The following is a 12,178-nucleotide window of genomic DNA, read 5'->3' as shown; positions in this document are numbered from 1 at the left end:
AAAGGAAAATTAAAGAATTTACCTAAGGGCTGGAGAGGTAAAATAGTACCCTATAGACCTGGGTTTGATTATGTGTTTTTTCTGTTATCATCTTCTTTCTTTCTTTCTTTCCTTGTTTTAGTGGGCTAATAAAAATTAATGGGTATATTTCTTGGGCGTTTAATCAATTCTAAGAACATTCGATAGTGGGTGGGAACCCGTTGATCACATATATGTGGAACGGAAGGAACAAAATTGTCCTATGAGTAGAGGTGATAAATGAGTTGAGTAGTTGATTGTTCAAGCTTGGTTCAGAAACTTAACGAACTTCAAAACATGCTCGAGTTTAGTTTGTTTATTAGATGATCCAATCTTGAATGAGCTTTAATTGAGTAGCTTGAATTTTTTATACATTATAAGCTGAACGAGTTGAGTAGTAGCTTGTTCGAACTTGACTTAAAAGCTTAAAGAGCTTAAAAAAAATAAAATACAAGCTTGCTTTGATTATGTAACAAGACCGATAACGAACAGTTTTTACCGAACGAATACAAGCTCGAATTCGAGTAGGTAGGTTTGTTTGATTTTTAGTATTAACTTAATTTATTTATCAAGCCCTACATACAAGTCGATGAGAAATTATGAAATAATCTCAAAGCAAGGTCATGTGGGATTTCAAGTAGGGGTGCACATGATCTTGATTGGTCCAATTCTACTGAAATATCCAAGGGCCCCACCGTATTTAAGGGTTTTAAAGAATTGAGAATTATAACCAAACCATTATACATATGGAACCAAACCATTATACCACTTCAGTTCGAATTTGTTTCCGGTTTCAAATCATGTTAGCATCCAAAAATCGGAAAAAAATTAAAAATTGAATAACATAACACTAGCTCTTTAAAATATAGCTAACAAAATAAACTACAAAATAGTTGCAACTTCACTAGTTCTTTAAATCAGCTAACATACTAATAGGGTAGTGGGATGTATCATGTACACTCTTTATTATTACAGATGCAACGTATTTATTGAAAAAGTTTTAAAGACCGAATTCAATTCAAAGTTTTCAAACTACGATTTCCAATTATGGAACCAAAAGTGAACTAAAATATGATTCTCAAGTTTCTAGAACCAGAATCAATCCATTAAACCAAAGAACCTATCCAAAATAGACCGGTTCGGTCCGATTTTCTGATCATTTTGGTTTTCTTCAACACCCCTAATTCCAAGTGTATTGTGATTGGTGAAAATTGCGGCACCAATAGGCATGGAGCAATGCCTCAGGAGCACTCAATAACATCTCCAAGTCAATTTATAAGTTACCAAACGCTGCGTTTTGGTATATTGGTGTATCGTCTGCCCCCAAACCAACGCCATGTCCCCTGCACGCTATACCCAAAAATATCTATAAACCGCCAGTTCTGAAACCTTTGTGTTGAGCCTCTCTCTCTCTCTCTCTCTCTAGGGTTTATTACTCTCCCTCCACAGCGCAACAATGGAACTTTCGAAGAAACGCAGAGCCGACGAGAACGGCGCCACATTATTCACCCCCTTCGAGACCGACACCGCTCCTCCTCCCCTCCCAAACCCCAACCTCACCCTCGACGACGCCCGCAAGATCATCTTGCCCTTCACGCAGCCCCAGCTCCTCGACATCCTCGAGCCCGCCCTCCTCCGCCACCCCGACGTCCTCGCCGCCGTCCGCTCCATCGCCGACGCCGACCCGGCCAGGCGCAAGCTCTTCGTCCGCGGTCTCGGCTGGGAGACCACCACCGAGAAGCTCCGCAACCTCTTCTCCACCTATGGCGACGTCGAGGAGGCCGTGGTCATCACCGATAAGGCCACTGGGAAGTCGAAAGGCTACGGCTTTGTTACCTTCAGGCACGTTGATGGTGCATTAGTGGCCTTGAAGGAGCCCAGCAAGAAAATCGACGGCCGGATGACTGTGACGCAGCTTGCGGCCGCCGGAATTTCAGGTCAGTGATCTGCCGGCTCGGATCCTCTGTAATTTATATGGACTCCCAGCAGGGGTGGTCCCAAGGGGTGCAAGGGGACTCGGGCCCTACACAACTCCAAATAATCTTGCGTGTCAAACTAATTTTTAGGTTGATTAAGAAAAAGTTCTATGGATTAGCAAATTTTCAAGTCCTTTTGAGTGGAAAATCTTTTATTAAAATTCCTATATGGTTGGGGTAAAAATCCCAAAATTTCAAGTTATCAATCATGTCTCTTCTCTGTGTTCGCGAGTAGTAATATATACCTACAAAATAAATTTTTATTATCAAAATGAAAATACAGTATTACACATGATTCGGTCCCCTGCTGAACACAAAATCTACGTCGGCTACTGATTCCCAGTTTGTTCCATTTCATAACGTGCTTGTTTTAAAAACTATACACATAGGATTTCAAAGGTTCATTACCTTCGCTTGGCCTAATAAGTGCATCTCCAGCCCTTGCTCAAAATTACTCAAATTTGAGTAGGAGCTTCATTTGGTGTGAATCACTCCAATGGACAACTCTAATCTAAGCAAAAATTTGTGATTTTTTAACGGCATAATTGTAAATTGTGAAGAGAAAAACAAGCCTTTAAAATTTTGAGTAAAAGCTTTATTCGGTGTGAATCACTCCAATAGGAAAACTCTAATCTGAGCAAAACTTTGAGGAAAAGCTTTGTTAATGGCATAATTGTAAATTGTGAAGGGCTAAACAAGCCTTTGAAATTTTGAGTAGAAGTTTGATTCTCTCTTGGTGTTGAATTTTGAGTAAAACTCAATTTGGTATGAGTTTGGGTCAAGGACTCAAGTGAATTTTAGAGTTTTTACTCAGAATTTCGTTTTGAGCCAATTAAAAGGGTAAGGGCTGGATATGTTTGTTCATAAGATAACTACAAGATTATAAGTGTTTGCACTCCTAGATGAAATGGAAATCTTGTATTTGTTTTTGATTCAGGTGCTAATGCAGGGGTTGGTGGTGTTGATGTTTCTTTGAGGAAGATTTTTGTTGGTAATGTGCCGTTTGAGATTTCGTCGGAGAGGTTGTTGGGGCACTTCTCTGCATACGGAGAGGTAGAGGAAGGGCCTTTAGGGTTCGATAAGCAGATGGGTAAGGAGAGGGGGTTTGCGTTCTTTGTTTACAAGACGGAGGAGGGGGCTAGGGCTTCGCTTGTGGATCCGGCTAAGAACATTGATGGGCACCAAGTGATGTGTAAATTGGCTGAAGATGGGAAGAGGAGGAAGCCCAGTGGTGATGTTGGGGCTGGTGTGCCGCCAGTTGGGTCGGTGGGGCCGGGTTCACTGAATTCTGGTTATGGTGTGCCTGGTGGTGGCCCTGGTGGATATGGAGGCTTCTCTGGTGGACTGCCCCATCAAAATGCAAATGTCAATCCGGGATTTGGGAATCAGGGACAGTCTTCGTTTGTTGGTGCTGGTGGCGGGTATGGACCTGGTTTGGGCGGAGGTGGTGGTTATGGTGGTTCACAATATGGTGTGTCTGGTTCAGGTGAATATGGTGGATATAGGTTGCCCCCAAGCTCTATTGGGATGCCTTCTGGGGGATACGCAGAGAGCGGTAACTATGGGTTGTCAACATCTTCTTTTCCAACGCAGTTGCCCCAACCATCGTCGGGTCCTAGATTTCCTCCTGGTGGAATGTACCAGGGCGGCATGCAACCCTACTATTGAGGTATCTTCTTGTCAATTTATCTATCATCCATAATTCTGATGCCTTTTTTTTCCTCACTCACAGTTATAGTGTGGTGTTTCCACCTAGTTTTACTTACTTTTATCAAATTGGGAGATTTGCTTCAATTTGTAGTCAATTCATCCTTGTCCTTGATGATTGGCTGATTGCATCTCCTTGGCTGGAGGATGCACTACGCATATGTTAGTCTTAAGTTGATTGAGGTGGTTCTGTATCTTTTTATTTTGTAATTCCATCATAGTAATACTCCAGAATTGTCACTCCAACACTACATTTCTTCTACTCTAATGTTGTTATCTGTTTAGCTCGAATATGAATTATGATAGGATTCTGCTAGTATCTTTGTATTGCTGTGTCCATGTTGGAGCAGTTTAATTACTACTTTGAACTTTCTCTGCCTCATGAATCCTAAGTGAGTACAGTTACTACAGTATGATTCTCTCTTGTTGGTGACCTTCTTCGTGCTTATGCATGAAGTTCTCTTTTACTTAGTGTTGTGTTTCTAGAATTTTTTTTTTGTTGGATATTGTGACAGCCTTTGCATCAATTTCCACAATTTGGGGAATACTTATAGCTCATTGAACTTTGCTTTTGTGTATTCAATATTGCTTCTTAATCGTAAGTCTAAAAATAGCACATTCCTGAATCCCAATAACAGAGAAATACATACCAACTAAAGCACCATTCTAGTCCATCATAAAATGCTTTTGGGAGAACAATCAACATAATTTGATAGACTGAAGTTCATGAACTAATATGTTTATTTTGTCTCTTATTATATATTGAGTCAAGCATAGAAAAAACTTAGGAAGTCAATTCAAAAGCATACTTGTCTCAAAAGTTCAAAATAACAATCCACATTAAGATAATCAAATCAAAACAAAAATTACTATTCATCCTCTTGCTAGTATCAAAGGTACAAACCGTCAAGAGTGAAATCACTTTCTTGGCTCATAAGGCAATGGATACAATACAAGTACTTGTAGTTGAACACATCATAGTTAAAACAATTTTTTGGACTCACATGACAAGTTATGTACAACAAAGCTAAAGATACTATGCATATTGGTTCATTTGTTTCTGTTTCACAAACAGAAGATTCCTTATTTGAATTATCTTTAGTTTTTGCAATTTTAGTATTAGCAAGGGGTGGGCTTGTGGCTTTTTGTTCGAAATGTATTATCTTATCATGGATTCTGCTTTTCTAACAAGTAAGTTTCTATTACTTTTCTTTGCTTGGCTCAACATGCAAGTCGTTGCATACCCCTTCTGCTATTAATGAATTTTTATTTTTATGTTGTTAAGGGCCTAAGGCCTAAATTTGAAATATATAATTCTGATTCTTCATTAAACATTTTATGCTGTCAGTTTTTGTTACATGGTCTACGAAGAGTATTTTCCTATTGTCGTCTCTAGTCAATGGGTTTCTTGAAGTCATTGTTGTTTATTTGAAAGGAGGTATTTTCATACCCGTTGGCTGGACATATGACTCCCACTTGCCAAAAGGAAGCCAACTTTGTACGAGTGGGAAATATCCAGTCAAGGCCTGTTTTCAGTCAAAGAAGAAAAAATAACAAAACTATGGCTGATATAGATCACCAAACACGCTATGCTCGTACTGGCTATTGTCACTGCAGGGGTGGTGAATGCTGTGACTTGGAGGATAGCCCTTCCTATACTTTTGTTCTGCAATATTTGTGGACTTGAAATGATGAATTGAACTTTGTATGGGTTTTTGGTTCAGGTGTATGAAAGCTTCATGGGTGCAAATGCTGTTAAGTGGTTGGGGTGATTTCATGACTGCAGACATTGAGTTCTTTTGGTTGATAAATTGACTGCTGTGCATTTGCTGTTTTAGCCATATGTTTTGGGTTTTTCTAGTATCTGTGGCTGAAGTTGACCGTAGTAGTCTAATATCTGGACTCTGTACTTGAACAAGGATTGCAATGTTTGGGATATATGTTAAATTGCTTATATTTTCTTTGTTTCCCTTTTATTATTATGGAGTTGTTATTGCTGCTTTGGTTTGATTGGGTTTAGTCTTGGCTCTATCTTATTTCGACTTTCTCTTTGCAATTATTGTTGTTGTAGGCACGTGTTGGGAGATATTCATTGTCTACTTTAAAGTTTTCAGAGGCGAAAGCGCAAGGCGAGACGCTTGACCCTCCATGGGGCGAGGCGTATGCCCCAAAGCATTAAGGCATATGCCTTTTGATTTTTGATTTTTTAAATAATTAAATTAATAATAACTTAATAATACAAAAAAAATGCACATTTCATAAAAGATAGATTAATACAAAAAGATAGCAAAAAAATAGATTATCAGTTAGTGACTTACCTTATCAGTTAATAACTAATTGTGAAACCCTATAACATCACTTTATTAGTTATTAACTTTTTATCTTATTAACTTATCACTTTATTAGTTATTAACAGAGCACATTAATTCGTCACTTAGTAAAGGAAAATAAAGCACAACTGTTTAAAGAAAAACAGAGCACGATTGTACATGATGATCGACTTCAACAATGCAGCACAGACAGAGCGGGGGGGGGGGGGGGGGGGTGGGGGGGCGGAGTTGAATTACGAAATTACCAAAATTAGATTAGAAAAATTTCTCTCCTGACGCTTACGCCTCACCTATCGGGGCGTAAAAGGCAATCGAGGCGTATGCCTCGGTGCGCCTAAGGAAATTAGGCGACTGCCTTTGTGGTTCACCGCCTAAATTTTCACGCCTTGAGGCGTTTTGGCATTGCCTCACTGCCCCAACGCCCTGAGGTGAGCCCAGAAAATGCCTTTGAAAACATGGTACTTTATAGAGCTTGTTGTTGATCCCATTGGTGCAGTTGTTTATTAAGCGAATACATTTTTAGGTTTGATGATATAGCCTTCTTGCGACTAGCTTTTGTCCAAAAGGGCAGTGTGCAGTGGAGTGGACTGAACATTTTCTGCTCATCTCCAATTGTCTGAATTGTTTAAAGAATGAAACTTGCAGCTACTACTTTTTTGTTTGGTGCTGTGAACATTTTCGGCCTTTTGTTTTGTGTATGATTTTTCTGTTTGTTTTTCCGGGCTTGTGAATCATAACAATAATATTCTAGTACTCAAGTCATTAAAGAATGAATAGAAGATGTTTGGAGCTTGCAGTGCTGCTCTGTTTTGTTTATGATTTTTCTGTTTGTTTTTCCGGGCTTGTGAATCTTAGCCATAATTTTCTAGTGCTCAGTCATTAAAGAATGAATAGAAGATGTTTGGAGGTTGCAGTGCTGCTCAGTATGTCCATACCACCACTCCGTCTGTATATTGTCACCACCTAGCATATGTTTGTAACCCTATAGTCTTCTCCTTCATTAATCATGTAAGCATATTCATGGTGGATGCTCAGGGATGTTTGTTGCAGAGTAAGCCTTCAAAGGTGTACGACCTTGTGATGGTTTTCGCATTTGTTTGTTTTGTTTGTGTTTTTGTTGTGTGCATGTCTATGTTACCAGAAAATGCAAATATCCTAGCGGTTTACATATGAAACACATGTCCCGAATCATGGTACAATTTCATCTTGGAACGATGAATTTGGCAACCAAATCTACCCAAAACGTTTTACTGTTTATTTCTAAAGAATGTGGCTTTAGCAAGACAAATTGTGAAAAAATGGTCAATATACTCCTTTAAATTTGTTTGGAATGAATAATTTGATGGATTTGTATTTTAATATTATAATACATATAAGCCAATCCCTATCGTAGCACTCTTTAGGGAATGTGGCATACCGCGTTCCCGTTTCTTGTACATGAATACTCTGCATTCAACCTTGGTGCAACTCTTTCTTTTTGGTGGGGGAGAGGGGAGGAGATGCAAGCAAAGTTTTTAGAGGTGAAAGCGCAAGGCAAGGTAGTTGTCCTCTCATGAGGTGAGGCATAAGCCTGAGTTTTTGTTTTTTACATAATAACAAATAAAACTAACTAAAAATACCAGAACAGCAGGGAATAGTGTTTGTGCCTCTGAAAATAAGAAAATGGTAAACCGAATTTTAAAAAGCATGTTAAGGCATAAAAACATGGTGCATTAATAGATCCAACCTTCAAAAGCACTCTAAGGTGTCTTTCTAGTATGCCGAAGCCCTTCCTCCACGTCCAACAACTTGTAATGAACTGACTCTTCACTTACCCAAGAAAAAGAACCGGCTTTCTTCTGATGCATTTGCCTTTGTCATCTGGGCGAAAAAGGCATGAAAAGTGTATGATTCCATATGCCTTTGGTAGATGGGTGAACACCCTTGTGGTATGCTAAAAAATCAATGCCCCGGAGGACTTTTGCTGCGCCTCACGGCCCTCACCTCAAAGCAAGCCCCAAAATCGCCTTTGAAAACATTGCTGCAATGCTCTGGTTTAGTTCGGAATAGAACTTATGGAAAGGTAGTTTCCTTCTATTATTCCTGTACCTTTAAGATATCCTTTTTGATGTGGTAGTATCTTTTAGTTATGTTTGCTTTTAGGCCAAAAGTTTAATGCTCTTTGGGAGATGGAACTGCTTTGTGTAACATCTTTTGTCCATTGGCTAACAGGACAACACCTGAGTTTCCTCGACGTTTCGTTTACCCTGTGTATGATTGGAGGACCTCTCCTTTGGGTCCTTTAACCTGAAAGGTATCCAATTTTGTTTTACTATCCTTCTTTTTTGCTTCTTTCAAAGGAGCCTCAACACTTCTAAGAAAATAGAAGATATTGAATATCTAGGATTCATTGATGTTTCTGATACAAATCTTCAGTTGGCCATGATGAAGATATGTAATTTACATCTGTGTGACAACCCCAACGAGTCATTAAGTATTCAATGAATGTGAGAAAAGGAAAATATTAGGAAAATGCCAGTACATTTATTGTTTGTTCTTACATGTTTGTGACCTCAAGGGTAAACTATGCCAATATGCCCATGCCTCTCCATCTCCTCTGGCTGCATCCGTGCAATATAAGTTGTCTGTTGACTAATTGGCTTGTGTCTCTAGTTTTTTTGGTGCTGTTTTCCAAGTTGTTGTTTGTTTGAATAATTGCAGCCATATGGTTTATTAGAAAAGAATACCCCTATGAAATGTGCACTGACAATTCTGAACTTGTTTTCCTAAATATTACATGATTGTCTATGCTTATTTTGGCTGGCATTTGTAATTCTTGGCATGGTTTTGGTAGCATAAATAATGTTATTTGGTGCAGAACTTGCAGCATATCTTCTACTCTTCTCTATTTTGTTACTTTTGTATTCTTTGGGCCGGTCTTGCTTACATTGTAGTTGTAACTTGCTTCCGTTTCTGGTTAGGTTAGGTCTAAGCCTACTTGGGTATGTCATGTGCTATTGGCACGAATAAAATGGATGAGTCTGCAATTTTTGCTACGAAATTGTTGCTTGGAATGCAATGGCACATTTACACGTCTCTTACTCCCTCCATCCCATTTTGTTTGCCCAGTACTCTATTTTGGGATGTCCCAAATTGTTAGTGCTCTTTGAAAAGTCAAAGAAATATGTAATTGTTCACAAACTGATCCTCACAAACGTTACACAGTTAGACCACCGCGCTAATTGGTAATTGGTAATTGCTAATTCCTATTCATTTTGTTAGTGTTTTCTGTCTAATAACCTTCAGTCCATTACTAACATTTGTTACTGATTCGTACTAATGAGTTGTTGAACTTTCTTGCTCTTGTCTGATGAGAGGGTTTTTTCTGCACCAGCTGGTAAACCACAAACCACCCTTCCCCCGGTGGGATCTTTCTCTTTCATGTCTGATGTGAGAGTTTTCCTGTGCCAGTTTGCTAGGCGATTGGCTCTTTCTCTGTGACCCTACTGGTCTAACTCTGTAACTCTACTGGTTCAACTGGATTTGTATTTTAAGCGTCGCTTTGCAGACTTACGAAGAATTAAACTTCATGTATCATTTTTCTGATGAACTCTACTCTCTGCAATTCTATTGTTGTAATGTCTGCGTTAGACTTGTTCCTTGTGTAGGCTATTATAGCTGTAGATTGTATCAGATTTTAACTCAACAAGTGTGGAGCTTTCTCCTTTTTTTTTTTTTTTGGATCGGCAACAAATTTATTGAGGAAAATTTGACAAAGGGTACATCAAGTTGGGCGAGAGGGGATGGTTTGGTTGGATGAAAATAAAAAAACACCCATGGAGCTCTCTCCTGTTGATGTTGATGAGGAGAGGTATTCTCTAGCTCGGGAACTGATTTCTCTGGGAGACGGCCCAGACCTCCTCCCTCACTCCCACTGAAATTTTTGATCAATAGGAGCTCAAGCCCCCTTCACTTACCCCCACCCCACTATGTATACTCCCCCTGACTTGTTCTAGACTTATCTTTTTCGTTGTTTTGTTTTTGAGAAAGAACTTATATCTGTGGACTTTGGTTCTTTTTTTGTGTGTTGATGAACATGTCATTGGCGGTATAACTAGTATTGGCTCCCATCCAGTTTGCTACCATTTTTTCCTTAATTCTCATCATATTCATAATCTTGTTCTGCTGTAATCATACCTGATACATCTCATGCATACTGTTCATTCTGTTCCAAGTTAAACATCTTTGAGTTTTCACAATATGAATAGAAACGAAAAGAGTAACACAACTGCTTGATTTCATGTAAAGTTCCTGTGAGGTTTCCTTTTTTATGGGCGAGCTTTGTGCACATCATTTGCATACTTGGTCCAACCTTAACTTAGCAGTGATGGAAGAAATGGGAGCGTGTATTTGCATGTATGACCTGATTCTGTTATAATTAGTCGGCCCCAAGTTTTAAAATGGATTGTGGATGATTTTGAAGAAATCTGTTCAGGTTGCTGTTTGTCTATGCATTCATCTAAAAAGATGTTCAAATTGCTGTTTATCTTGGAATTCGCCATTTGATTTTCAACTTACAGAAATAATGCTTGCAAATTTGTAGGTGTAAATCCTTTGCAAAACGAACACCCAACTTGCTCTGCTTTTCTTTGTAGGTGCACTTAGATTGAGGTGGCGGTTTGGACGGGAGGCCTTTAACACGTATGCGAATAAAGGTAGATTCAACTCTGCTGTCAGCTCATACTCTTCAGGCCACGCTATTTGTGGTAGAGATTGATTAAGCACACCATAGGGTTTTTTTGACCCTTAACAGCACAGATGAGTTGCGCATTTGTCAGCTGCGTCTGCTGGTGTTTTGTTGGAAACTTCAGTTTGGGTGGAATCATTTCTGCAACTATAATCGAACTTCACGATCTTTTGTAATGAGGATTGTAAATTATCGTAGTAGCTGTAGAGATGTGTAAGACGTCAATTTATTGTTGTTAATTATAGTGGCATCATACAATCCGTTTTGCTGAATTAATCTGAAAATGTACGAGTACCGTAGCATAATTGACTGAATTAATTCCTTTTGGTGCCACTAAACAAAATGTACAAGTACCGATAGCCATGTGAACAAGTTAATTTTGGCATGTAAAATACACGCTCTACGTCACATTCCCCCTCTTTCTCTCTCTCTACGTCACATCCCCTCTCTCTCTCTCTCTCTCTCTCTCTCTCTCTCTCTCTATATATATATATATATATATATATATATATATGTCACACACCCTATTAAATTTCCAACGTTAACGTTAAACAGTGTGCGTGAGTCGAGATTCAAATATGGCAACAAAATAATCGTCTCTCTCTCTCTCTCGCTCTGATTTATGTAATTTTTTTCTGAAAATCTCATTTCTCTTTTTCAAAAAAATAAGATTTTCAAATAAATTTCAGATTCTGGAAAAAAGCAATCAGATTTTCAGATTTGCAAGGAGAGAGGTGTTCTTCTTCTTGTCGGAAAAAAATCCAGATTTTTTAGAAAAAAAAAAACCCTAAAAAAATAAGCCTTCAAATTAGGAAAGAGAGATCGAGAGACAGAGTGAGAGAGAGAAGGAGGTTAGGGCTTCGTTTTTCGAAACAAATCGAAGAAAATCCAGTCGCTCCTCTTCTTCGATCGATGTTAATGGAAAAAACCCTAATCAGACCTTGCAGAGAGAGAGAGAGAGAGAGCTGTCGTGGATGAGCGGGTTGCTGTTCGTTGTCTTCGTCGTCGTTCGGATGATTGGCTGCTTCTCTCTCTCTCTCTTGTTTGAAATGAGAAGTGATACAGTACGTTGGATTAAATCCAGGTTATGGAGGGGACACTGGCACCACACGACTGTTTCTTGTAACAACGTGATGGTGGAATTTCATGGCAACAATGGTGGTGCACTTGTTGGCGGGTTGGCTGAATGCAAGGCTCGTGTTAATATTAGGTTTTGGCAACTCTCGTCATATCACGTTTTTGTTTGTTTGTTTGTTTACCAAATTATGAGAATCAATTAAGGAAGTGATTTATTAGATATTCTGAGATTATGTTAATATCCTTTTTGTCTTTGGTGCTATATATATTTTGGAAAGCTTTGGCCATATCCTCACTGGAACAGTAGTATTACTAAATTTTGCTTATTGTGATTCCTTAATTAG

At 38.9% G+C, this 12,178-nt stretch overlaps 1 protein-coding gene and 1 long non-coding RNA gene across 13 annotated transcripts; one reads left to right on the top strand and one right to left on the bottom strand.

Annotated features, from left to right (window-relative positions):
- The first annotated feature begins 1,325 nt into the window (after nt 1–1,325).
- On the top strand, nt 1,326–11,177 carry LOC131313171 (UBP1-associated protein 2C-like). Of its 12 annotated transcripts, XR_009196094.1 has the most exons (6): nt 1,387–1,955; nt 2,932–3,663; nt 6,555–7,719; nt 7,776–8,093; nt 8,243–8,324; nt 10,666–11,177. XR_009196094.1 is itself a non-coding variant. In XM_058341320.1 (3 exons), the coding sequence occupies exons 1-2, from the start codon at nt 1,475–1,477 to the stop codon at nt 3,660–3,662; spliced, it is 1,212 nt and encodes a 403-aa protein (XP_058197303.1). In that variant the 5' UTR covers nt 1,326–1,474; the 3' UTR covers nt 3,663; nt 9,405–9,664. The 12 variants fall into 12 exon arrangements, 6 of the variants coding, with proteins under 6 accessions (XP_058197303.1, XP_058197305.1, XP_058197306.1 ...); XR_009196093.1 differs by having other exon boundaries at nt 6,555–8,093; XR_009196095.1 differs by lacking the exons at nt 6,555–7,719; nt 7,776–8,093 and having other exon boundaries at nt 1,386–1,955; nt 2,944–3,663.
- Nucleotides 3,415–4,543, bottom strand: LOC131313172 (uncharacterized). Its single transcript, XR_009196097.1, has 2 exons — nt 3,929–4,543; nt 3,415–3,836 (listed from the first exon to the last, which is right to left on the bottom strand). It is a non-coding gene; the product is annotated as an uncharacterized LOC131313172 (long non-coding RNA).
- Nucleotides 11,178–12,178: the final 1,001 nt, after the last annotated feature.

The sequence above is a fragment of the Rhododendron vialii genome, chromosome 13a (genome assembly GCF_030253575.1).
Source record: "Rhododendron vialii isolate Sample 1 chromosome 13a, ASM3025357v1".
In the NCBI taxonomy this organism is placed as follows: domain Eukaryota; kingdom Viridiplantae; phylum Streptophyta; class Magnoliopsida; order Ericales; family Ericaceae; genus Rhododendron; species Rhododendron vialii.
The sequence above is the reverse complement of the archived record's forward strand: the minus strand, read 5'-3'. Positions and strand labels throughout refer to the sequence as shown.